The sequence below is a fragment of the Mastigoproctus giganteus genome, chromosome 1, assembly GCF_048544385.1.
Source record: "Mastigoproctus giganteus isolate SK-2022 chromosome 1, ASM4854438v1, whole genome shotgun sequence".
NCBI classification, from domain to species: domain Eukaryota; kingdom Metazoa; phylum Arthropoda; class Arachnida; order Uropygi; family Thelyphonidae; genus Mastigoproctus; species Mastigoproctus giganteus.
The window spans coordinates 230,523,284-230,550,406 of record NC_143575.1 but is presented as its reverse complement, the minus strand read 5'-3'; the positions used below and the strand labels follow the sequence as shown (position 1 = coordinate 230,550,406).

At 37.6% G+C, this 27,123-nt stretch overlaps 1 protein-coding gene across 1 annotated transcript in view; it reads right to left on the bottom strand.

Annotated features, from left to right (window-relative positions):
• Nucleotides 1-27,123, bottom strand: part of Dsor1 (mitogen-activated protein kinase kinase 1) — a 148,141-nt gene that overhangs the window by 13,354 nt on the left and 107,664 nt on the right. Inside the window, exons 6-9 of the mRNA XM_090384733.1 lie at nucleotides 20,353-20,477; nucleotides 14,437-14,638; nucleotides 5,235-5,311; nucleotides 2,854-2,915 (exon numbers count right to left, since the gene is read on the bottom strand). Of these exons, the coding sequence (XP_090240859.1) occupies nucleotides 2,854-2,915; nucleotides 5,235-5,311; nucleotides 14,437-14,638; nucleotides 20,353-20,477 (466 nt within the window). The remainder of the gene's footprint in view (nucleotides 1-2,853; nucleotides 2,916-5,234; nucleotides 5,312-14,436; nucleotides 14,639-20,352; nucleotides 20,478-27,123) is intronic.

The window sequence follows — 27,123 nt, the reverse complement described above, 5'->3', positions numbered from 1 at the left end:
ATTCTCTACCACTGTCAGTGTAGTACCACAGAGTTGATACCTTGCTCTGGGGTTGCTGTTTCCCATGTGTAGTACTTTACATTTGTCAATGTTAAACTTCATTTGCCACCTCTCAGCCCATCTGCTCAACCTTTCCAGATCCTGTTGCAGCAGCATAGTGTCAGTAGTGTCCTTGACAACCCTGCCAACCTTTGTATCGTCTGCAAACTTGGACATCAAGCTTGATATACCATCATCAATATCATTTATAAATACAGAAAACAATAATGGACCCAACACTGAGCCCTGAGGGACTCCACTAATAACATTAGTCCACGATGAGCAGTGTCCATTGATTACCACTCTCTGTCTTCTCCCCCTCAACCACCCCTTTATCCATAGCAGCAATTTGCCTCCAATGTCACACTGCTCCAATTTGTGTAGCAGTCTTCCATGTGCAACAGTATCAAAAGCCTTTCTAAGATCCAAGTATATAATATCAAAGTTATTCCCTGCATCCAGTTCTTTTGTGACTGCATCATAGTATCCAATCAAGTTGGTCAGGCAAGACTTCCCCTTAACAAAACCATGCTGTGTCTGAGCTATAACTGAAGTCTTGTCTAAATGATCCTGCAGTGCTTCTTTAACCAGTGCCTCCATTAATTTTCCTGGAACAGAAGTTAAGCTCACAAGTCTATAATTACTTGTGTCAGCCTTTGATCCTCCTTTGTGAATTGGGGTCACATTTGCACATTTCCAGTCTATGGGTACCTCCCCTGAGTCCAAGGAAGCTCTCATAATTATAGCTAAGGGTTTGCTTACTACCTTTGCTGCCTCCTTTAATATAACTGGATAGATCCCATCCACCCCGGGTGCCTTTCTTGTGTTTATCTTCAACAGTTTCTCCTCCACTTTACTCCCAGTTATTTCAAGATTCTCTAGCTTACTGTTAGAGTTGAATACACCTCTGGCATTCCCCTTGCTGAATAACTCCTCATGTGTGAATGTCGATGCAAAATATTCATTTAGTTTGTTAGCTACCTGAGCAGGATCATCAACAGTTGACCCATCAATATCAAGTGGACCAATCTGATTCATCCCCTTCCTTCTAGAGTTTACATAAGTAAAGAACTCTTGTCTGTTTTTCTTTGCATTCCTTGCCAAGGATTTCTCGTAATCTGCCTTCGCCTGCCTAACCTCCTTTGTAACTTGGTTGCATATCAACTTGTACCTATCATAGGCTTCTCTGTCATGTGTTAATTTGTAAGTATCCCATGCATTTTTCTTCTCTGCCATATGCCTCATTAGTTCATCTGACATCCATTTTGGCCTAAACCTTGAACAATATTTCTTAGTTGGTATGTAAAGCCTAGTAGCTTCCAAGATAAGTTCTTTGAATGCTTCCCATTTTGAATTTGCTGTTGGTAACATCATCAGTTGGTCCCACTGTATAGAATTTAAATACTGTCTCAGTCCATCGTAGTCGCCTTTACGGAAGCAATAACTCTTCCCTTTACCCCTAATGGTAGTTACCTCTTTGAGTAAATCCCACTTCAGCAAACTGTGATCACTGCCACCTAGTGGTTCATTTAACTGCAGATTCTTAATGCATGAAAAATCACTGCTGATAATCAAATCAAGAGTATTACTCCCTCTAGTTGCCTCCCGAACATGCTGATGTAGAAAACAATCATCCAATAAATCCACAAAAGCCCTGCTAGTGCGTGAGTAACCAGCCCCCAAATTCCAGTCAATATCTGGGAAATTAAAATTCCCCATTATAAGACTCTCTGATTTACTGGCCCACTCTATTTCCCTGTACAGTTCCTTATTATACTCATCAGAGTCATTAGGCCTATAGCACACTCCTACTCTCAATTTTGATCTCCCAATGCTTATGTCACACCAAACTGACTCAACACTGCACTGTCCAGCGATGTCGACTGGCTTCACTTCCTTGGTTTTTATGTGTTTCTTAACTAATAGCATAACCCCTCCCCCCTTCCTATCCTGTCTATCCTTTCTGTAGACGTTGTACTCCCCAAATTGCAGTTCTGCATCCCTTATATCTGTGTGACACCACGTCTCTGATATCCCAACAATATCTGCCTTTGATGTTTTGAGCAATACCTCAAATTCATCAAATTTATTTACTAAACTCCTAGCATTGGTGTACACACAAGTATACCTGCACCTGTTTCTATTCTTAGCTACCCTAACACAACCCATGTGTTTACTTGTACCGCAATGGCTCCCAGCAGTCTCTGAAATACCATGCATCTTGTTTTTCAGGCTTCTGCTCATTCTAATAGAAGCAGTGCAAGAATCTCTTTCACCTCTGCCAGTGGCTACTGTCAATCTATTGATCTTTGTCTCCCCCCAAGCTAGCAGTTTTCCGACCATATGTAATGCTCAATATGTAATATGTAATGCTCTGAACAAAAATAAACAAGTTCTAACACTAGTTAAATAATCATTGACATATATACTTAATAGGTATAATAAGTAAAATAAATATGTAAAAAATTACAAAATTAATTATTAACATAATGAACTACTTACTTAACAAGTAGTTCATTAACAAGTTAGTGCATAGAAATCAATGAAGTAGGTGAAATGACATCGTTTTTGTTATATCTCATATTATGAATGCCTTCACAATGAGAAAATTACCTTCTCACAATATAAGAAAATTACCCACATAGTAAATCACCACCTTCAGTGATTTTCTATGAACTAACATGTTGCTATGCACTAACTTGTTCGATTAGTGAATTTTCCATTTCATAGTCTGAGGCTTTTAGTCCTACAACCTTTTTAGAACTACTATATTCAACTTTTAGAGCTAAGACAAATATAAATAGGTAAACTCACCATCTGTCCACTAGATCTTTGAATTCTGATGAAAAGACACCGGTGGGGACTGTAGGAGGAGGCTATTAAAAAAAAGGGAGGGGGGGGAATTATGTATATATGTTTACCTTATACAGATTTATAAAACAAAATTTTAATGATTGTAAGCAAGCAAATAAGATTAAGCTCTTTCCTTTCTGTAATCTCATAGCAAATACAGTGGATGACATCCATTAACTAAAGGGGCGGGGGACTGAAAATGATGATAAACTGCTGCAACACATTCAAGTACAGTACATTTTTATCACTGTCTACTACAAAAAGGACAATGGCCCATCAGAGCAAAATCCATACTTCACACTTGCTTTGAGGGAAAGGCTGCACTTTTCATCTAATAAACCTTGAAGAGATCTGATAGAACTTTTTACCTTATTTCTTCAACATAAAATTGAAGAAATAAGATGTTATAGATCTATTTCAACAGATCTATAAAATTTTTTATGGATCTGAAGTTTTATAGATATGTTCAAAAAGCAACAATCTAAAAAAATAAAACAGATACAAATAAACCTTTGTGCATTCGCAAACAAAATTCCAGCTACTGAATTAACAGTTCTAGGCATTCTAGATCACAAATTAAAATAAAGTTCTTATTTAATATTCAGGTATTTTTAACAAATTCAATCCTGGAGCTTTTTGAATCTACCTTGTATATATATATAAGGTGAGCGTAACACTATCAAAAAAATAATTGATCATGTTGATGTGTAGTATTTTATTCTTTGTAGTCTAGATTACAAAACTCCTCTCAAATGATAGCATTAAGTAACAGCTAAATTTGATTTTTTTATTTTTCCTAAAGGTATAACAAAGTTAAGTGATCCCTGATGATGATATTTGGTATAATAAAATTGAGCTGGATAGAAAACTATTCTTTTGATTACAGGATTATTTAATAAAATATTGCAGGACAACATGTTATTAAAAAATTTTAATAAAATGCCGTCCTTTAATATATTTTTTTTTTTAGCCCAAGAACATAGCAAAATGTTTTTCATTCAGTTCACAGTTAATTGTGTTAGCACAATGCCCTTTAACAACATAATCAATGTATACAAGAATTAAAAAAAAAAAAAAAAAAAAAAAAAAAAGCTGGTGCTGGATCCAGGATCTAATATAAAAACAAAACAAAAAAAAAAAAAAAAAAAAAGTTAAAAAGTTGTAGTCTGTAATCCTGGTACTTGTGCTATACAAAGTTCTATAGCTACCAAACGTCTCATCTCAGTCCAATTGAACATGTGCAGGATGTTGTTAACAGACCATTCGGTGCCTGGATCCAGTACCATCCAAAACCTATCAACTTGGGATGCAGCATGGTCAGCATAAGTTATCACACCTATTGACATCTAGTGGAATCTATGCTGTGCTGTATATCCAGGACAGGACAGGCTATGCCATGTGATAGATGTGGTGCAACCAGGTATTAGGTATGTATGTGTTCATAAATGCAAGCTATATCAATGTTTAATAACACTTATGTGCTTTTTAAAATATTCTACACTACAATTTATAATACACAAAATGCATGCATTGGCATTATATTGTAAAACAGACATGACCTTCTACTGCACTTCAAATAAAAAATGCTGCTCTCTAAGGAGATGTACTGATATTTACTTGCAATGCATACCATTCTCTAGAATGACTGTTTAGCTGCTTACTGGCAACTTATTAGTGGCCAACCACTAATAAGTTGGCAGTAAGTGAAAGCTTTAAAAGCCACCACCACTACGATATTTCCTTGCTATGAGAGATGCAATGGTCTTAACAGTTTCAGACTGGTAAATTTAGACCAAAAGATTCAGAAATACAAGAATTATAACATCATTACACGTGTTGGAAAATGCTTCTGTTACATATGGAGTAAAGAATAAACCAGTTTACTACAAAATACATCAATGTTATCAGTGGGTTGTCAAGGTAATTTTTATAAATATAATATATGTGATACAAAGCTTGGCCCTGACCAGCTTGCAGGCCAGAAGGTCTGAGAGAGAGAGAGAGAGAGAGAGAGAGAGAGACAGAGAGAGAGAGAGAGAGAGAGAGAGAGGAAAGTTGTATTAACAAGAGAGCACTAACTGTGCTCAGTTAAATGCCAATAGGTTTGAGGTTATAGGAATATAGGTTTATTCCTGTTCTTTTAAGCATTTTTGGTGCACATTTCCATCGAACAACAGCAGAATGTGTAATTAAGCAATCTGAAAAAATTATATATAATTCCATTTCATGACCAATTTTTACTTATTCAAATTTGGTAATATTTTTAGTCATGAGATAAACACCAAAATAAAGGAAATAACCTTAAAAAAGATGACACAAAACACTATAATAGTAAAAATTACCTCATTTACTATATAATCCAATAGTTCAAATATTGACATAGGCCTTGGCCCATCTCCTAGTGGTACATTAAAGCTATCTGAAAAAGAATTTTAAAAGCAAGTGAATTTAATATTTTGCTTAGAGAGAAAAGTTACAAAAACATCTTAATAAATATAAGTTCTATTTCCAGTTTCATAATCTGTGATACAAAGACTGGCCCTGACCAGCTTGCAGGAGAGAGAGAGAAGTTGCATTAACTAAATGTATTAACATATTAAAAATGTTAATGCTATATTAAAATATATTATAGGCATTTTATATATCGATCACTTACAATATAACAAAAACATTAACAATACTATATCACTGTAAAATTTAACATGAATGCACAAACACGAATAAAGGCAAAATAGAAGAAATACTAAATCAAATAACTTCCAATTCCAGGAATGATTTATTAGTGTCAAGGAATACAACATTTCAATTGGAAGGGGTGGGGGAGAGGAAGTAGTTGTCATATATTCACAGATCTTAGTAGTAATAATAGTAGTAACGGCAATGATGCAAGAAAGCATGAAGGAGAACAAAATAAAAATAAAAATAACAACCCTACACAGGCCACCCACCTGTACTCTCCAAGAATTTATCTTGTTCATTGTTAAATTTATTCAACCCATCCACTACCACAACAACAGATGGAAGCCCGTTCCAACAATCAACCACCTGCTTGCTAAAGGTTGTTTGTTTGTTTCGGGATTTATTAGGTGCATCGGCAACTATGGCCATAGTGTGCCACTTGCTAAAGGCAAACTTCCATACTTCTGTTGTGCAACTGTCCTACCTCAATTCGAATTTGTGCCCCCTCATGTGTGTAGTCTGAGCAAGAGAAAGAATCACATCAGCATTGAGATTGCTCAATCCATTCAAAGCCTTACACACCTCAATCAGATCACCTCACAAGTGCCTAGTCTCCAGATGCTGCAATTTGCAGAACTAAAGCCTTTCTTGTTAACAGCACCCCTTTGTTCCACTCACCAATCTCGTTGCCCTTCTCTGTACTCAATCCAGCAGCTGTATATCCTTCATAAGATAAGACATCCAGACCTGTATACAGTACTCGAGATGTAGCTTGACCATTGCCTTATACAATGGGATAATCACATCCTTATCCTGCTAGCAAAATTCCTGTATATCACTGACAAAATCTCGTGAGCTGTCCTGTCAACACCACTCAGAGAACATATCTGACTGCACAATTATCCCCCCCCCCAAGTCTTTTTCATTCTCCCCTATCCTGAGTGTAGTACCGCACAGTTGGTATGTTACTCTGAGGTTACTGCTACCCATATGCATTTTAAACTTTAGTTGCCACCTCTCGGTCCATCTGCACAACGTTTCTAGATCCTGTTGCAGCAACATACCATCATTACTGCTATTAACTACCCTGCCAACCTTTGTATCATCTCGTATCATTTCTCGTGGTGTCAATGATTTCACTGTTTCTTCATGAGGAAGGCAAATCATCTGCTGAAACATACATCTTAAAATCTACTTTTCTTGGAACATGTGCAACAGCAGTGAACACATGTCAAACTGATTTCGGTTTTCAAATTCAGTATTCAGTTCAACTGCTTTGTTCAATAACATTTCTGAACATTCCCAATGGAATTAATCCCACTTTTTTCCAACATTTCACAGTTGTTGGTTTTTTTTAATCAAACATCAAGCTGAAACAATCACAGTAATTGCATTTTTTTATGTTAATTTTATTTTATTTGTGAGTGCCGAGAATAAGAGGAATTCATTTGAGAATGCAACTTTGGTAATGAACTTTTATGTTAAACTTTTAAAGTACTGCTTAAGTCACGAGTCATCCAGCAGGTCATTTGATAATTGTGAGGGATGGAAAGAACATTTTTGAAGCAACAAATCTTTAAGATTAATGTTATAATCTATTTCAGTCAATCATTACCTTTTTCTCAAATGTGCCACATCATGATGTGTCATGTGCTGCCAAAGTCAAATATCAAATAATCTGAGAGAGCAAGAAAAAAAATAAAAATCTTAGATTACAATTTCAAATTCATAATTTGTTTGGCTAAAATTTTTGCTAGCTAAATAAATGAATTTCATGCTAGCTAAGCAGATAAACTGAAATAAATGAGTTATTGAAATAATAAAAGAATTAAGAGATAATTTTTATAAAAGAAATTTTATATAAAAATAGCATACATGCTACATAGGTATTCCAATTGTCCATTTCCCATATACTTCTTTTCTACAATAATGATCCTTAATGAGTTGAATGAATCAATATGAAATTATTGTTTAAAATCAAAAATATGTAAATAAGTTTCAGAACTGAAGAAAAAAAAAACTAAATCATGAAAAAAATAAAAAAAAGTCCACTGTTACTTCTTTGATGCAGTAATCTTCTCTGCATCCACTTATGCATCTTTTGTATCAAATTTGTCTTTTGTGAGTTTTTTTAAAACTATTTCCAAAGCTATTTCTTAAATATCTACTTAAATATTTTTAGAATCTAGAAATATTCAAGCAGGTGTTGTCATGGTATATTCATACAAAATTGGTCACATTATTTGAAATGACCTTAAAATGTATACATCCATACATACCACAAGAAGCCCACACATGAAAATATGAATATATACATACCCACTCCCCACATGATAGATATAAATGTATATTCTACAGAGCTTAGATATGAAAAATATATATGTATACTCACAAAATGATTAAGTATAGGTTTATATTCATTTATGATATTTCAAACCAATTGTATAATTCTTATGTAATTTTTTTCAAATCAAGAGGTGGACATGTACTACAAGTTGGCCACCCCACAATACAAAGGTCATGATGCTGAATCTTTTCTCATGTTTCCCCTTTTCCATTCTAGAATTTGTTTTCCAGGACTTTTTCTCTTTGAGTGATTTTCGGTGTTTCTTCATTATTTTGTTAGCCACATGGGATGCACTTCACATAGTCTTGTAAGTGATAAATTTTGGACACTACTGAAGAAACTAAAATACTTTTCCTTTTAGGAATAAATATCATCTAAATAAACTTACAGTGAAATTAACTAAAAGCCCACATGCCCAAAGTTAGAGTAAACTTTCATGGGGCAATTGCAGGCATGTTAGTATATACAAATATGCATAAAGTACCTGCTGTCTTCACTTATTGTCTGTCCATCTGTATGTAACAACTTGACTCCTAGTAGATGGATTTTCACCATTTCGAATTTCATATTTTCCTCTTTTATAAAAATTTGTTGAGCCATCCCAAATTTCATTAAAATCAAACCAACAGAAATCTGACAATTAGCATTTCTTTGTCCATCCATCCACATGCAATTCTTCCACTCTCAGTGAATCAATTTGACTAACTCTCCCAAAGTGCATTAAAATCGGACCAATAAAACACCAGCAATTATTATTTTTTTTTCATCCATATCACATAGGCCATCCATATACTGTATATTGCAGATGAAGTGGTGGATATGTTCGTTGCATTGAGCTGACTGGAGGAATGACTGGGTAATATGGAAAATGCGCAGAAACAAAACACTCTCAGTTCATGAATAAAAGTTGTTACTTTTTTTACTTTTTTTGTTATAAATCATGAATTATTACTATTTACTATTGTGCTCGAAATGTAATTTTGCCCACAAACTATTTTCAATTACAGCAAAAGCATGTTTATTAACAGAGCTGCTTAACTTGCTATGCAGCAAGCTAACTCAAATCAACAGAAGACACTTGTTTACAGTGAGACTCTTTTAAATTGAAAAGCTTCCAGCTAAGTGCATGCTACATGAAATATGAAGTTTTTGAGATGATATTTCCTCATAGTATGTAGGCTGGAACACATGGAACTATAGATAACATACATTTAGCCAAAAATATATCAAACAACTCAGAGAGAGAGAGAGAGAGAGAGAGAGAGAGAGATGCTAAGCAAAAAATTTGATTTGTTGTCTCTTGTAAACTTATTCCAATTCTCTCATACAACTGCCAGGCAACAACAAAACTTGGCACGTGACACCTTATTCTACAACAAAATATACAAAATAAATCAAATAAGCTAGTAATAAAAGACATGTGGAACCTAGATGGATATTCCAGTGAAACTAGACTAGGTGGAATACTTTTTTTTTAAACTTAAATACTTATTTATATAACCCGTACATAATAAAACACGCCTGCGTGCTCTGGATTCATAATTTATTTTATTTTTGTTACACAGAGCATTAAAACTATGATAAATGAATTAGCTTTCGGCTGGGTGGCAGCCTTCATCAGATTAAAATACTTTGAATGGCAGTTAGAATAGAGATGCACTGCCAGGATGGTGCGTGAGGCACGTGGTTAATTGTTTGTTGATGTTTGTGGCTGTGACGTATGGTGGTGACGTGGCCAGCGTTTGTCTATGGACAGAATTACTGTTTCTGTGATGGGGTTAAGTTGACAACCACTGTTCCTGTTCAACGAGGTATCCGAGCATTTTATACTTAACGATTCCAACCAGGTGCGCCTTAGGTAATGGTGGGACTTGTCTACAACCACGACATCGCTGTGTGGGTCGATGTCGTGGTGGGTTGTCCAGACATGCTCGGCAATAGCTGAGTGTTCTACATCAGCCAAACGGATCGCCCTTTTATGTTCTGAGAGGCGTTTCTCGAGACGACGTCCAGTCTCTCCAAAGTAGCAGCTCGTGCAGTCACGGCAAGAGATGCGATAGACCACACCACTCTGTAGAAGGGTGGGGACAGGTGTTTTTATGTTGGAAAGGAGAGAACGCAGTTTCTTGCCTGGGAGTTGGATGCACTTTACCCCATGCGATCTTAGGATTCTACCGATCTGCTGTGACAGGTTGGGGTAGTATGGGATGAATGCCCTCGTGGAAGACTCGTCACTGTTGGCGTTGCTGTTGGTCGTCACGTTGTCGCGTGCTTGTAGATCACATCTGTTAAGGACATCGATGGGGTAGCCACACCTCGTAAGGTCTACTTTGACTCTGGTGATCTCTTTGCGCCTTTCATCTGCAGAGCTGGAGTGTGTCCAGGCGCGAGTTAGCAAGGTTCGGGCGGTTGAGAGGAGGTGGCCCCGTGTGTGTGCTGACTGGAAGTTGGTAAATTGGCCAGCACACATAGGCTTACGATAAACTGTCGTCTTCAAGCATGTGTCTTCGCGCCGGACAAGTGTATCTAGGTATGGTATAGAGTTGTTCGACTCCAGCTCAATCGTGAATTTTATGAAGGGCGACAGTGAGTTGAGGTGGGTTAGGAGTCGCTGACCTGAGTCTCTAGGGATCACTACGAACACATCGTCTACGTAGCGACACCAAAAGGCGATGTGATCCGGTGCGTGTGTAAACGCACGTCCCTCTAACTCCTCCATCACGATGTTTGCTGTGACCGAGCTGACAGGGGAACCCATGGCTGTGCCATGTATCTGCTGGTAGATTGAACCATTAAACATGATTGCACCCCCTGTTAAGCACAGTCTGAGGGCGGCGGAAATGTCATCAGGTGTCAGCTTAGTTCTGTCGCTGAGGGTTCCATCATTATCCAAGAGTTGTTTTGCGCAAGAGATGGCAAGTTCCACAGGGATGGAGGTAAAGAGTGATACGACATCGAACGATGCCATGACTTGATCTTGCGAGATGGATATAGTGCGGATCCTTTCAATCTACCAGCAGATACATGGCACAGTCATGGGTTCCCCTGTCAGCTCGGTCACAGCAAACATCGTGATGGAGGAGTTAGAGGGACGTGCGTTTACACACGCACCGGATCACATCGCCTTTTGGTGTCGCTACGTAGACGATGTGTTCGTAGTGATCCCTAGAGACTCAGGTCAGCGACTCCTAACCCACCTCAACTCACTGTCGCCCTTCATAAAATTCACGATTGAGCTGGAGTCGAACAACTCTATACCATACCTAGATACACTTGTCCGGCGCGAAGACACATGCTTGAAGACGACAGTTTATCGTAAGCCTATGTGTGCTGGCCAATTTACCAACTTCCAGTCAGCACACACATGGGGCCACCTCCTCTCAACCGCCCGAACCTTGCTAACTCGCGCCTGGACACACTCCAGCTCTGCAGATGAAAGGCGCAAAGAGATCACCAGAGTCAAAGTAGACCTTACGAGGTGTGGCTACCCCATCGATGTCCTTAACAGATGTGATCTACAAGCACGCGACAACGTGACGACCAACAGCAACGCCAACAGTGACGAGTCTTCCACGAGGGCATTCATCCCATACTACCCCAACCTGTCACAGCAGATCGGTAGAATCCTAAGATCGCATGGGGTAAAGTGCATCCAACTCCCAGGCAAGAAACTGCGTTCTCTCCTTTCCAACATAAAAACACCTGTCCCCACCCTTCTACAGAGTGGTGTGGTCTATCGCATCTCTTGCCGTGACTGCACGAGCTGCTACTTTGGAGAGACTGGACGTCATCTCGAGAAACGCCTCTCAGAACATAAAAGGGCGATCCGTTTGGCGGATGTAGAACACTCAGCTATTGCCGAGCATGTCTGGACAACCCACCACGACATCGACCCACACCGCGATGTCGTGGTTGTAGACAAGTCCCACCATTACCTAAGGCGCACCTGGTTGGAATCGTTAAGTATAAAATGCTCGGATACCTCGTTGAACAGGAACAGTGGTTGTCAACTTAACCCCATCACAGAAACAGTAATTCTGTCCACAGACAAACGCTGGCCACGTCACCACCATACGTCACAGCCACAAACATCAACAAACAATTAACCACGTGCCTCACGCACCATCCTGGCAGTGCATCTCTATTCTAACTGCCATTCAAAGTATTTTAATCTGATGAAGGCTGCCACCCAGCCGAAAGCTAATTCATTTATCATAGTTTTAATGCTCTGTGTAACAAAAATAAAATAAATTATTTATATAACAATTTTGGTTTAAGCTGGTTTCAATGGAATCCCTTTTTTAACTACAAATTTATTTATCTGATTTACATGGTCCCTTCCCACAAACTGTTCCAGTTCTATCTCATGAAATAGTTTCATTCCAACATTACTGATTCAAGTTTCCATCATGAAGGTACTATTTGGGGGAATGTGATGGTTTATATCAAAGCGTGTTTTCTTTAGGACTCAATTTGGCAAATTACATTAGAATTTCAGATACTAATACAAGTACAGGACTGCACCTCTCAACCTAACTGTACAATGGGATTTGGGAGGGGTATGAAAATGCTATGCCCTTTGTTTTCTTTCATTCATTGAGACCTTGTAGTTCTTGATCAAATGAGAAGCAGGTACATGAAATCCTTCTTTATATATTTTTTATGGAATTTAAGTTTGGCCAGCATTTAGTTTTATTAGATTGCCTCCACACTGATCAGAATTTCCTAAGTAAACAGCAAGATAGGATAAATATCACAAACCCGTTGCTAGAATCTCCTATTATTAGCCTTTATTTCATTTCAGAAATTTTTGCAGAACAGACAAGATAGTTTCAGCAAGAATATTTTTGTTGTTGTCTTTAAAAATATTCTTTTAAAGTCAATGCAGCACAGTGTAAAACAAATACATTTAACTTCTTTAAAAACACTCTTCAAGCATAATGAATGCTACAATGTGGTCACAAAGGAACTGGACGCAAAAAATAATTTTGATATCATATACTTGGATTTCAGGAAAGCTTATGATACCGTTGCACATGGAAGACTGCTATACAAATTGGAGCAGTGTAGCATTAAGGGCAAGTTGCTACAATGGATAAAAGGATGGTTGAGTGGGAGAAGACAAGAGAGTGTAATCAATGAACACTGCTCTTCGTGGACTAATGTTATTAGTGGAGTCCCCCAGGATTCAGAGTTGGACCAATTGTTGTTTTCTATATTTATCAATGATATTGATGAAGGTAGATCAGGCTTAACATCCAAGTTTGCAAATGATACGAATGTTAGTAGGGTTGCGAATGATAGTACACTACTGCAACAGGATCTAGAAAAGTTGGGCAGATGGGCTGAGATGTAGCAACTGAAGTTTAACATTGATAAATGTAAAGTACTGCACACAGTAAACCCCAGAGTAACCTACCAACTGTATGGTACTATACTCAGGATAGTGGAGAATGAAAAGGAGCTAGGGTAATTGTGCAGTCAGATATGAAGTTTTCTGAGCAGTGCAGACAGGTGGCCAGAGCAGTTCATGAGGGTCTTGTCAATGATATACAGGAATTTTGCTAGAAGAGTAAGGAGGTGATTATCTCTTTGTATAAGGCAATGGTAAGGTCGTTGTTATTTAGTTTTTAGGAGCATTAGCAACTAAGGCCATATTGCTCCGGGGATATGCGGTGGTCATTCCTGACCTTTCTGCATCCTCCGTATTTGGTGGTCATGGGCTCGAACCCCGGTCTGATCAAGAAGCGTGTGTTACGCACTGCTCCTCCTGCCCACCTGGCTATGGAGGTGCCACAATGGTAAGGCCATACCCTGAGTACTGCATACCAGTATGGAGGCCCCATTTTAGGAAGGATGTAGAGCTACTGGAACAAGTACAGAGAAGGGCAATGAGATTGGTGAGGGGAACAAAGGGTTGCTCTTACCAAGAACAACTTAAGTTCTGCAAACTGAAATGTCTGGAGACTAGGCACCTGCGAAGTGATCTGATTAAGGTGTATAAAGCCTTGAATGGTTTTGAGCAAGCTCCATGCCGATGGGATTTCCCTTGCTCAGAATGAGCACCTGAGGGGGCATAAATTCAAGCTGAGGAAAGACAGTTGTAAAATAGATGTGTGGAAATTTGTCTTTAGCCAGCAGGTGGTTGATTGCTGGAATAAACTTCCACTGTTATTATGGAAGTTGATAGCTTAAATAAATTCAAGGAAGAACTGGACAAACGTCTGGAGCGAATGGATGCGTAAAATGGGAAGGGTGTTTTTTTTTGGGCTGATGCTATATAAGCTTGCTTTCTTGCATCACATGCCTCTACTAATGCTAATGATTCCACCAATAAATATGCTTTAATGTTTTATGCAGTGTGATGGTCCGCTTATGGTACTAGTTTGGTAGCGGATTATATACTATAATGAGTTTTCAGTTGCTACAATATCAATACTCTAGACTGCCACAATCACTTATGCTGAGACAGTAGTTAGGTTAAACAAAATACAGAAAAATTATTAATACATACTTACTTGGTCTACTCTTGGAACTGGGTGATGGAGATTGGCCTTCTGCATCAGCAGCAGCCGAATATTTTGCCCCAAAAATTGCAGCAAGTTCCTTTTGATCAGGAGGAGGTATGGGATATCTACCAATGGCCATCTCCACTAGTGACAAACCAAGACTCCAAATATCTGATTGTACTGTATAGTGTGTTCCTTGTAATCTTTCCGGCTGATGTGAAAAAATAATTTTCATAAGAGCAAGTTTTTCATCAATTGTAAAAATATTAGCTAACTAAAATTAAAAGAAATAAATCAGATAGTACAATATTGTGCAAAACTCTTATGAAGTTCTGATTCTTGTTTCACAGCACAATATGTGCAGTCCATTTCAGAAGGACTACATATACTGTGCCAAGTACGTTCACAGTATTACAACCACATTACAAACAATTCAGCTAGTTGTTGTTGTTATGAGGGTTTCATCGCACATAAGCTGCTTTGGCTATAATGCACCTAATTCAGCTAGTACAGCAGGATTTATCAAGGAACGGATCTTTCAAGTGTGTTTCTCAAATTGGACAAGAGAGCAATTGGGGAAACAGCAGAAGAGGGTGATATAGCAGAAGGCACAATGAAAGGCTGCATAGAGATCAACTTCAGAAGGGCAGATTTTCAAAAGTTCAGAAAAATGCTATGTGAAAGACATTTGTAAAAAAAAAAAAAAAAAAAAGCAGTAGGATGAAGCCGGGAAAATTTTTAATGAAGATTTCCCCTCAAGGCAATCAAAACATGAATAGCTATTAATTTTAATTTTAGAAATTGCTATATCAAACTCACTTTGTGAAATAGGAAGAATAGAATCATATTAAACCAAGTAGTTTTAGTACTGGTAACATTAACAGAATTATAAATTTCTGGAGGGAAAATCTTCTGCATAGTTAAATGGTACACATGCCCTCAAGGGTTTTATTGCCAGAAACTTGAACTAAATTTTTCCAAGAATGGGTTTTACTAATATTGATGGCTTTAATGTACCTCTTCTTAAGGCCTTGTTAATCACACTTCAGTTGATCAACACTGGGAGAAGATCGGCTAGTACAGTGGCATTGAAATGTGCTGTTTTAACTTGTTGCTGTAAGATCATCAAATTGTTGTTCCATTGAGGAGTGGGATAATGAAAAATTGTTCCAGTTTTTTTCCTTAGAGCATCCTGAATGAAAGATGTAAGTTGGCTGGCTGAAAAATCATTGAGAAAATCTAATGAGGCAGCAGGAAAGTCAGCATGATGGACAAGGAGACCTATATAATCAAAATCAAACCCTTCACACTTAGAAGTGTAAAATACTGATGGATTTAGTATGCAGGTCACATCTGTAAACTGTGTATGTGCACATAAACAGAAGTTTTTTTGTAAAATTTTGCCTCTTTTTTTTTTTTTACTTAATTAACATATCGAATTGTTTCTTATTTTTAAATTTAGTTAGAGATTTTGTATCAGTGAACTGGTGCAAATATCATATCACAAAACTACTTGTGGCGCATGGTAGTGGAATTGTAGGGTTTTGATTGTGATAAATAAGTACCTCAAAGGTTCTAATCACATTATAATCATATATATGTTTTTGCTTTTGGCTAAGAAATTCTGTTTCTAGTAAGGCTATAACTAATTCCAAACACTTTATGAACATAATGGTATAGTGTAATACATATAAAGTAAACTTGATAGCATAAGAGGAGAAAAATAAGGCAGGTTACGAGAAATCTTTGGCAAAGGATGCAAAGGAAAACATCAACAATTTCTTTACTTATGTAAACACTAGAAGGGAGGGGATGAATCAAATTGGTCCACTTGATATTGATGGTTTGACTGTTGATAATAATCCTGCTCAGTTTGCTGAACTGAATGAGTATTTTGCCTCTACACATGAAGAATTCTTTAGGGAAGTAGAAGCCAGAAGTTTATCAAACTCTAACAGAGAGCTAAATGATTTTGTAATGAGTGAGAGGAAAGTGTAAGAGAAATTGTTGAAGTTAAACATAAGAAAGGCACCTAGAGTAGATGGGATCTATCCAATTATATTAAGAGAGGCAAGGAAGGAAGTAAGCAGCTCTTAGCCATAATTATGAGAGCATTCGTGGATTTAGGGAGGATTCCCACAGACTGGAGATGTGTGAATGTGTCCCCAGTTCACAAAGGGATATCAAAGGGCATATTAAACAGTTAGTTTGACTTCTGTTCCAGGAAAAATAATAGAGTCACTGGTTAAAGAAGTAAAGCAAGTTCATCTAAACACAACTGTTGTTATACTTCAGAGACAGCATGGGTTTGTTAAGGGGAAATCTTGCCTGACTGATTTGAATGGATACTATGATGTGGTCACAAAGGAACTGGATACGAAAAAAGCTTGATATCATATACTTTGATACGGTTTCAAATAAATGACTGCTGTATAAATTGGAGCAGCGTGGCATTAAGGCAAGTTGTTGCTATGGATAAAGGGATGGTTGAATGGGAGAAGACAGACAGTGTAATCAATGGACACTGCTCTTTGTGGACTAAAGTTATTAGCAGAGTCCCCCAATAATAACTTTAGTGGTTCGGTTTTGGGCCCACTATTGTTTTCTATATTTATTAATGATGAAGGCATATTAGGCTTAATGTCCAAGTTTGAAGATGATACAAAAGTTGGCAGGGTGGTCAATGGTAGTGATGATGGTATGCTACTGCAACAGGATCTAGAAGAGTTAGGGAGATGGGCTGAGAAACAGCAACTGAAGTTAAACATTGACAGATGCAAAGTTGAGTTGAAGTGATTTATTTCCTATTTTTTCAGGCACAAAAGAACAAAAGCTATAGTGTATGATGACTAGACAAATGCAAAGTACTGCATATGGGAAGCAGTAACCTCAGAGTAACCTACAATTTTTAGGAAGGATGTAGATCTGCTGGAAGGGGGGGGGGGGGCATTGACGGGCAAGGAGATTGGTGAAGGAAACAAAAGGGTTGTCTTACTAAGAAAGGCTTCAGTTCTTTAAATTGCAGCGTCTAGAGACTAGGCACCTGTGAGGTGATCTTTATTGAGGTGTTTAAGGCTATTAAATTAGGGCTTACAATACTGGTCAAAATCTTAATACCGATATTTCGGTATTTTTAATTTATGAAACTGGAATACTGGCATTCCAAAAACAAACGTTTTTCTCAATAAATTTTGATGAGAGTTGGGCGCAATAAAGTAAGGAAAAAACAAGTACTGTAATTACTTGAATTCAAGTTTTAAATAAACATTTATTGCAATAACAAATATTCTCAAAAAAATCATTAAAAATACAGTTATTCTAAAAACAAAAAAATACATATTGTTACTGCAAAGTTTAGTTATGTTTAAGCATCCACACTACCTGTCCGATTAAAGTGAGCCCTTAAGAAACGTAAGCAGACAATAGTATGATCATTTAAAATGGATCTAATTTTGGCAAATTTGATTAGTGGCAGAAAATGCCCTTTCAGATTCTATTCTGGTACTATTGTACTGAGATAATCGTAGACCATCTGAGTCCATATTTTCTAGGCTTTGAACTTTTTTAGCAAAAATAGTTAAAAATATTACATTAATTTCCAACTCAAGTTCATCTTTTAAAATCTCATTGGAGTCAGGCAATTTCTTATTTTGGAAATAATTTGCAGAACATTGATGTTCTGTTCCATGTTGGTCTTCCATGGTTGAATTATGTTCATCATTTTCTGAAGGAGAAATACTTTTTATTCAGCAAAATATAATTTTCACTATAGTATCTATACTGAGTCTGGGAGAGAGCAAAGAGTGGAGATTGTTATTTGGTTTTTAGGAGCATTAGCAACTAAGGCCATATTGCTCCGGGGATATGTGGTGGTCATTTCCTGACCTTTCTGCATCCTACGTATTTGGTGGTCACTGGCTCGAACCCCGGTCTGATCAAGAAGCGTGTGCTACACTGTTGCTCCTGCCCACCTGGCTACGGAGGCGCCAAGAGTGGAGATAAGGAATAAAGAGAGCAAAAAGTGCAGTTAAGAAATTCTTCACATATATAAATGCAAAGATGAGGACAAATCAGATCGGATGCATATTTAATTGCGTGGGATAGTATTAGATACCCCAACTGATGTTGCAGATGAACTCGACAGTTACTTTGCATCGATATTTACAGAAGAAAAACCCTTCACATCAATGAGAAAATTATGGGAGTGAAGTTGGAAAAAAAACGTAATTAATGATTTTGAAATTTCACATGTTGATTTAACGAGAAAACTTTTGCACCCACAGGCGAGTAAGGCTCCCATGGTTGGTGGCATACACCCTATAATCTTAAAGGAGGCGGCAAGTGAGTGCACTGAACCATTAAGGCTAGTTATGAGAGCATCACTGGACTCAGGAGAGATTCCGTTGGATTGGTGTAAATTGGAACATAAAGGTGGTTCTAGGAGTATAATGGGAAATTACTGACCGGCCAGTCTAACTTCAGTAGTAGGGAAACTCATGGAGGCAATGATCAAGGGTGGAATTCAAGATCATTTAGATGGAAATGGAATTCTGTAGAATACACAGCATGGTTTTGTAAAGGAAAAATAATGTTTAACAAATCTGGGTAGCTATTTTGACAGGTCACTCGTGAGCTGGATTTAGAGAATAATTTCGACATTGTTTATTTAGATATCAGCAAAGAATTTGACTCAGTCCCACATGAGCAGTTATTTTATAAGTTGGAGCAGGCTGGAATCACAGGGAAAATCCTTAGATGGATAGCTGTATGGTTTCTTGGAAGGAGGCAGAGGGTTGTGATAAATGGTTATTCCTCAGATTGGGTTGATGTGAGAAGTGGAGTTCCCCAAGGATCAGTATTGGGACCACTGTTGTTTTTGATTATCTTAAATGACATCTATGAAGGGATATAGGGTGTGACGTCCAAACTTGCAGATGATGTAAAGATCAGTAGAGTAGTTAATGATCGCTGCCTAGCAGAGCTTCTTCAGAGTGACCTAGACAGACTTTCGGGATGGTCAGAAAAGTGGCAGCTATATGCTTTAATTCAGCAAAATGCAAGGTCTTACACCTGGGGAACAGCAACCCCAAAATAACTTATACACTTGGTAGAGTTGAACTAAAGTCGGTAGTGGAGGAACAGGACTTGGAAGTTACGATACGGTCAGACATGAAGTTGTCCGAGAATTGTGGATAGGTTGCAATGTTGCATGGTGTCCTATCAATGATTTATAAAACATTTTCTAGTAGAGAAATGATAATCACATAAAGGTGATTTTATAACCTTTATGTGATTAAATTATAAACTTTTTTTTTTTTTTAAATTAGTACCGAAAAACCAGTATTTTTGTATCATCCGGTATTTGAATACCGGAAAAAAATGACCGAGATCCTGGTATTGTAAGCTCTATATTGAATGGATTGCACAAGTTCAATGCTGATGGCATTCTTCCTCTTGCCCAGACTACACATGAGAGGGATAAATTCAAACTGAGGAAGGTTGCCAGATAGATGTGCAAACTTCCATCTGTTGTGAAAATGGATAGTTTGAATAAATTAAAGGAAGAACCAGACAAATAATTGTAGGTGATGGACAGGTCATGTGGGAAGGGTCAGGGTTTTTTTTTTTTTTTTTTGGCTGATGCTTTATAAGCTTGCTTTCTTGCATCATTTGCCACATTAATACTAGTATGGTATTAGTATTAATGTGGCAAAGTGGTGTTAGTGGGTAGTTCCAACAGTTTTTTTTTTTTTTATTATAAATAGGATATTATCTAATTAATATCATTTATCAAAACTTTTTAAACTAATAAAAATGGAATAACAGTTTAAATGAAATTTCAACAAAAGGAAACTAGGATTGCTTAAATTTTTTAAACATTATTTCAATCATAAAATATGCCTTCATGGAAAAATTAGTACTTACAGACATATAAGACCTTGTTCCAACAAATGAATTTGCCATGGAATCAATTAATTGTCCACTGACACCAAAATCACAGATTTTGATTTCACCTCTTGAGTTGACTAATATATTGGAAGGCTTGACATCTGCCACAATTAAAAACTTCTCTATATATATTTTCATAGTAATCATATAGTACAAACTATACCTACTGATATGTAATAAAATTGCATTAATATGGCACTAACCATATATTTACTATACATAAGGTACAGGATGTAATAATTATGCCTTTCATAATTATGAATATTAGCCTTGAACTGCAACAATTTTTATTTTACACACAAACCGAATAGTCATTTATATATATACACACAGCAATACCCCGCATTGCACTGATAATTGGTACCGAAACTGTTCTGTGGTTTTAATTGAATGTGTACCAGAGAAACAGTCTATAAAAAAATTATAATAAATCTATAAACAATTTACACTTGATAGCTAATTAAAAGGATTTGAAATAAAAAATATTGCAAAAATTTTATTAATGAAAAGGCAATCATGAGAGATGAGAGAAAAAAAAGCTTTGTATATTTTGGTATTTCAATAATGAAGTCTGGTGAAGTAGTCACTTTTTCTCGGCATACAAGTCTTTGTAGCAACGAGTCTCATCTTGTAAAATTTGCGTATCTTGATGCTACATTCAACATTTGGATCTCTATTCATAATTGCCTCGCAGGCCATGTCAACCCCCCCCCCAAAAAACATTCTCCAATTCTTCTGTTGAAATTTCTTTTGGTGCCACTTCAGTGTTATCCACTTCAGAATTGTTTTCTTCTTCTTCATATGCGTTTTGCTTGTCATTTTCAAGGAGTGTTACACAGTGGTGAGCTATAGTGGGCTCACAAGAGCCCATTGTTATTTTTTTTTGAAAATTTGCGAGCCCATTGTTGAGACGATCATTTATTTTACAAATGAAATCCTGAATGCAATTGAGTATCCAGAGCCGAAACTACGATGGGACAAGCAGGGCCCCATTCCCAGCATTTTCATGGCGCAATCGATCAGTTATGTGTTTTAAAATTGCTTCATTTTTGATTTAATTACAGTTGGACGTCTGTTTAACGAACTTCTTTATAGCGAATTTTTTTGATTCCCCCTTGGTAATTACATTTAAAATAGTTTCCGTTGAAAGAAGAAAATTTCCATGTAATGAATGGATTAGGAGACAACTTTGTATGCAATGTTCTCACCTCTGGCCTTTAGGCAATTTAGGTAATTAGAAAGTGCGAATTAAGGGTGAAAGGGATTACCATTTCACAATGTTAGTGGTGTCCGTAAAACCTATGCAGTCACATACCGAGAAATTGCGCTAGTCAATATGCTTTCCATAACCAGTCAGGGGATTAAGAAGATTCTCGACACGGATTATAGCCTCTGGTCAACGTGCGTTGTAGTTCCTCTTTACTCCGACAACCAGGCATATGTTTTTCGGAGAAGTGAGTGATCCGTGCCTTCCAGTAAATTTCTCTTGTCTATGTTTACATGGTCACAGTAGCTGAATATCCGTGTGATTCCGACATTTTGCACTGTATTCAAAGAACTAGTGAGAGTAGCAACGTAGAGGGGGGTAGAGGCAACTAAGATATTATATAAACTTTATGAAGATGAAATATTTGCAGATTTTAAAACTTTGTTGAGCCTTTCTCTGTGTAGAAAATGTTCTAAAATATAATGGCATACAGGCAATAATTAATTTAAAAAAACTCACTAATCTCCAAAAAAACTAGTGTGAATTAAGGATGATTGCTAAAGAACTTGATGTAGAAACTATAAAGATTGGTTGTGTGTTAGGGCCACGATGAGCAGCTTTTGGCTTGCGGGCGGCAATTGTGGGTCGGAGGAATTATCCCAGTTTGTGCAAACATTTTGAATCAGAAGTTAAATATTCCAGATTAGTAGTAGTGGCATGTGATGCAAGAAAGCAAGTTGTTGGGGTTTTTTTTTTTTTTTTTGGCGCAAGAGCTACTTTGACCATATTGCACTTGTTCCTGTGGAGAGACACTGTACGGATTAATAAAAGGGTTTATATGAGCATAAATATATTAATCTGTTTTAGATAGTGGAAAAACTTAGGTAAATTGGAGTTGTCCCCAATAATATGTCTAATTTGAAGAGGTTTGTTTAAATTAGATAAAGATCGGAATGATGTGGTTCCGGCATACTGATAGTGAGTGTACTCTATAAGAATATGCTTTACGGTAGTGTTGAATCACAGTGGTGGATTATTTCCTCGCAATAAATATTGATGTGTAAGATGGGTATGACCTATACATGCTCTGGCAAGCACAACCTCTTTGTGTCCGTTTGAGAGGAAACTAGATTTCCATAGCTGTGGATTCTGTTTTATATTTCGTAACTTGTTATTTACCTGATTATGCCAAATTTCTCTCCATTTTTCATTGCAAATTCAGCGTATGATTGATTTATAGTCTGTGTAAGGAATCTGGATGTGGTTATTATCAGTGGGATTTCTTGCTGCTTTATCTGCACTCTCATTTCCTGGTATTCCAGTGTGCTCTGAACTCCAACAAAATGTGACAGTCTGCCTATTGTTATGAAATTCGGATATTTGAGTTCTTATTTGATTTATCAATGGATGTGGAGAGCAAGAATTGCCTTGGAGGGCTGTCACTGCACTCAAAGAGTCTGTATAGATAATAGTCTTCGGAGTGAAAACATGAGCAAGTAAGGTCAAACCCATCTTAATGGCATAGAGTTCTGCAGTGAAAACGCTGCATTCTTGTGGTAATGAAACAGAGACTGTTGATGTTGGTAGCACCACAGCAGCTCCCACAGCAGTGTCACTTTTGGAGCCGTCAGTATAAATTTGCAAAGTGTCTACATTTGCCAAAGAGTGAGCTGCATGTAGTTTCTGAATGGTTGGATTGTTCAGGGAGTGTTTCCCCCAACGTCGGAAGTAGTCATCACACAAAGGTATACACACTTTCCATGGAGGTTGTACAATTTCTCTGTCTTGATGTAAATTGGTCAACTGCATATTCCACTGCTGAATCAGTTCTCGTAGATGGATTCCTGTAGGTTTGTTTTCAAGAGGCTTATTTCTGAAAAGGTTTACCCATTGTGGATCACAGAGGTATGACCAAATAGGATGAGATGGAAGGCTATATATTTTAACAGCATAATTGATGAGCAGCATCTTTTTCCGAAGGTGGAGTGGAGGTTCATTAGCCTCTATATATAAGCTTTGCACAGGCGAAGTCCTGAACGCACCAAGAGCAATCCTGAGCGCACTATGTTGTATTGTGTTGAGACAGGCTAACAGAGTCTTTCGAGCAGAGTCATAAACAGGGGCACCATAATCTAATCGAGATCTGATTAAGGCCCGGTACAGGTGGAGTAGAGTATAGCGATCAGCTCCGCATGTCATAGATGAGATGACTGAGTATATTCAGCTTTTTCATACAGACAGTTCGTGTTTGTAGTATGTATTTCTTGAATGTCAGTTAAGTGTCAAAGGTTATGCCCAAGAATCGGATATTGCTGGTAATTGGTATCGGTTGATTTCCCAGTGATAATTCAGGTTCTGGATGTAGTTGGCGTTTTTTACAAAAGTGAATGGCTGCAGTTTTGGTTGCTGATAGACGATAACCATTACGCGAAGTCCATGACACTATTTTGTTTATTGCAAGCTGCAAATGTCGTTCAATGGAACGCATATTCTGTGAATGGCAAGATATTACAAGATCATCAGCATAAAGATAGATTTCTACATTACCCAAAATGTTCTGCGCTAAATTGTTTATCCTAAGAGCAAAGAGGGTAGCACTGAGTACCGATCCCTGTGGTACACCTTCTCTTTGGATAACAGCATTACTTCTCTTTGGATAACAGCTTGCAAAACAGCATTACGATAACTCACTTGAAAAGTTCTGTTTTTAAGGTAACTCTCTATGATCATTGGGAATCGACCTCTGAGTCCTATGACATACAGGTCTTGCAGAATACCATAGCGCCAGGTGGTATCAAAGGCTTTTTCGATATCCAGACACACCATGACAAGATGTTCTTTTCGAATAAAGGCGTTCTGTATGTTACACTCAGCTTTCACCATAAGGTCTAATGTGGATTGGTTTTTTGTGAAAGCCGTATTGATTATAACTGATGACTGAGTGGGATTCTATGTACCATACAAGTCTATTGTGTACCATCTTTTCCAATGTCTTGCCCAAGCAGCTGGTAAAGGATATCGGTCTATAGTTGCATGGATTCGTCTGATCTTTCCCAGGTTTTGGAAATGCTAGCACTGTTGAATGACACCATGAGCGAGGATAATAGCTTTCGGAGAAGACCCGATTCAGAAAAAGCAATAGGGAATTTAGTGCCTTTTTGTCTAGTGTTGCAACATGAGGTAATAAAGACCATCAGGTTCTGATGCCCCATTTCTTGATTTGTTTAGAGCATCCTGTAGTTCCAACATTGTAAAGGGTTGATTATATGGGAATGGTATTATTGTACTGAAATTTAATTTGCTTTGCTCAGTCCTCCTTTTAAGTTGCTGAAAAGATGGTTCATATGCAGCTGTATCTGAGATTTTGGCAAAGTTTTCTGCCAGAGTATTAGCTATTTCAACTGGAGATGATAAATCTTGTCCATTCCATTCCATCTCAGTATTGGAGAGGATGCTGCGAGAAATCTACCATTTAGTTTTTTTATTTTATTCCAGATTATTCTGCTGTTTATGTTCTTCATTATAGTAGAGGCAAACTGGATCCAAGAATCTTTTTTTGCCTTTTTCCTTATGAATCACGCTTTTGCTTTCAGTTTTTGAAAATTTTAAGGTTCTCAGTAGTTGGGTGTTTACGAAACAGGTTCCATGTCCTGTTTTTCTCTTTTTTGGCAAGTTGGCACGTTTCACTCCACCAAAGATTGGCATGTTTAAACGAACCAGTATGGCCTTGGTCGCGGCATTCAGAATCTGAGATGTGATGTGCTGTGTGGCATCATTGATGGATTGGAATTTGATAATTTCATCATTGAATGAGATACTGAAAGCAAATAACTTCCAATCAGCCTTAGAAAATTTCCATTTTAAGCAGGAATTATTTGCCTGAGGGATTCTAGTTGTTTGGATTTCACAAATTATCGGATAATGGTCACTGTTTAGCAGATTGTCCAGCGGATGAGTGGATACAATGTTGGAGAGCAGATTGTCAAGTCTATAGCTGTAGTTGTTCTAGTGGAGAAATGAAGGTAAGTATCACCACCAGTATTCAACAGTGTTAGATTGTGTTTGTTAAGCAGCGATTCCAGAACTTTTCCTCGTCTGTCTGTATGTGGGGAGCCCCAGATTGGGTGGTGTGCATTAAAATCTCCAAATAAACAAAATGGAGGCGGGATCTGTAGCAGAAGTACTTCTAGGTCATTATAAGTATATTCTTTGTTTGGTGATAGGTAGATTGAAACTACTGTTAACATGATTCCTAAGGAGACACGTACTGCTACTGCTTCTAAGGAAGTTTGCAGTGGAATGTGTTTAGTAGGGACTCTTGAGTTTACTAGCATGGCCACACCTTCATACACGGTGGTATTGTTATTTCTATTATGCTGATGTACAGTATAGTTCTTGATTTTTGGAATTACTTGCAGAGGTAAATTAGTTTCTTGCAAACATATGCTTACCGGACTATACCGCTGGATTAGGTCATGGATATCATCGATATTACTACGTAGACCTCTACAGTTCCACTGTATGATGTGATCCATTATTTGTTTTTAGCGGTTGTGTTTGATTCAGTCTGCTTTTTAGGTCCAGTCTGTTTTTGTCTCTCCAATTTTATTCTTTCTTTTTTCAAGAATATAGGATGCACTGTGTCCATGTCGTCTTCTGCATACAGATCTAAGATTGGCTCATCAGGGTTGATGTTTATTTGTATCCATATTTGTTACATTTTGTCGACTTTTCTGCATTGGGACCGCTGTTTTAGTTTTTATGGTTTCTGAGGAAGACTGCAAAGCAGTTGGCGGTACTGTAATTGGTGTGTTGTTGGCACTATCAGTATCACATACTGTTCCTTAGTAGATTGCTGTGAGGTTGAGAGTATTTCTCTAGCCCAGTCTGCAATAGACACGGATGGGGGAACTGACACGTCAGTTTGAGTGGCTGCTGACTGATATTTCTTTGTTGCTGCTGCGTAGGTGTGTTTAGGTGTAGTAAGCATAATTTGCTTCTTTGCCTCTTGGTAAGTCACTTTCCGCTCTACTTTGTATTTTTGGATATTTTTTCCTGTTTTCCACAGTTCACAGGACTTTGAATAGGCAGGGTGTTGGCCTTGACAGTTTGGACAATGTGGTGTTTCAGCATCACATTCCATTTGTGCATGGGATTTTGAACCACAGTTTGGGCACACTGCATCCCCTCGACAGACGGTCTGAGAGTGTCCAAACTTTTGACACACAACATCTGATGGGATTAGGAATGTAGGGTCTTATACGGCAATTGAGGTAGATAGCTTTAACACTCGGTAAATTTCGTGTGCCAAACGTAAGGATGATGTTCTGCGTTGGAACAAGCTGGCCATCTTTTCTGATCATAATCTGCTTAGCATGTGTGACTTTTTGTTCTTTTAATTCTTGGACTAATTCATCTTCTGTGACATTGATCAAATCTCACTCAGTGATGACCCCTTTGGAGGCATTTAGTGTTGCATGTGGGGTAACTTGCACAGGAATACATCAAAGGCTGAGAGGTTCAGCAGAGTCTTTGATTGC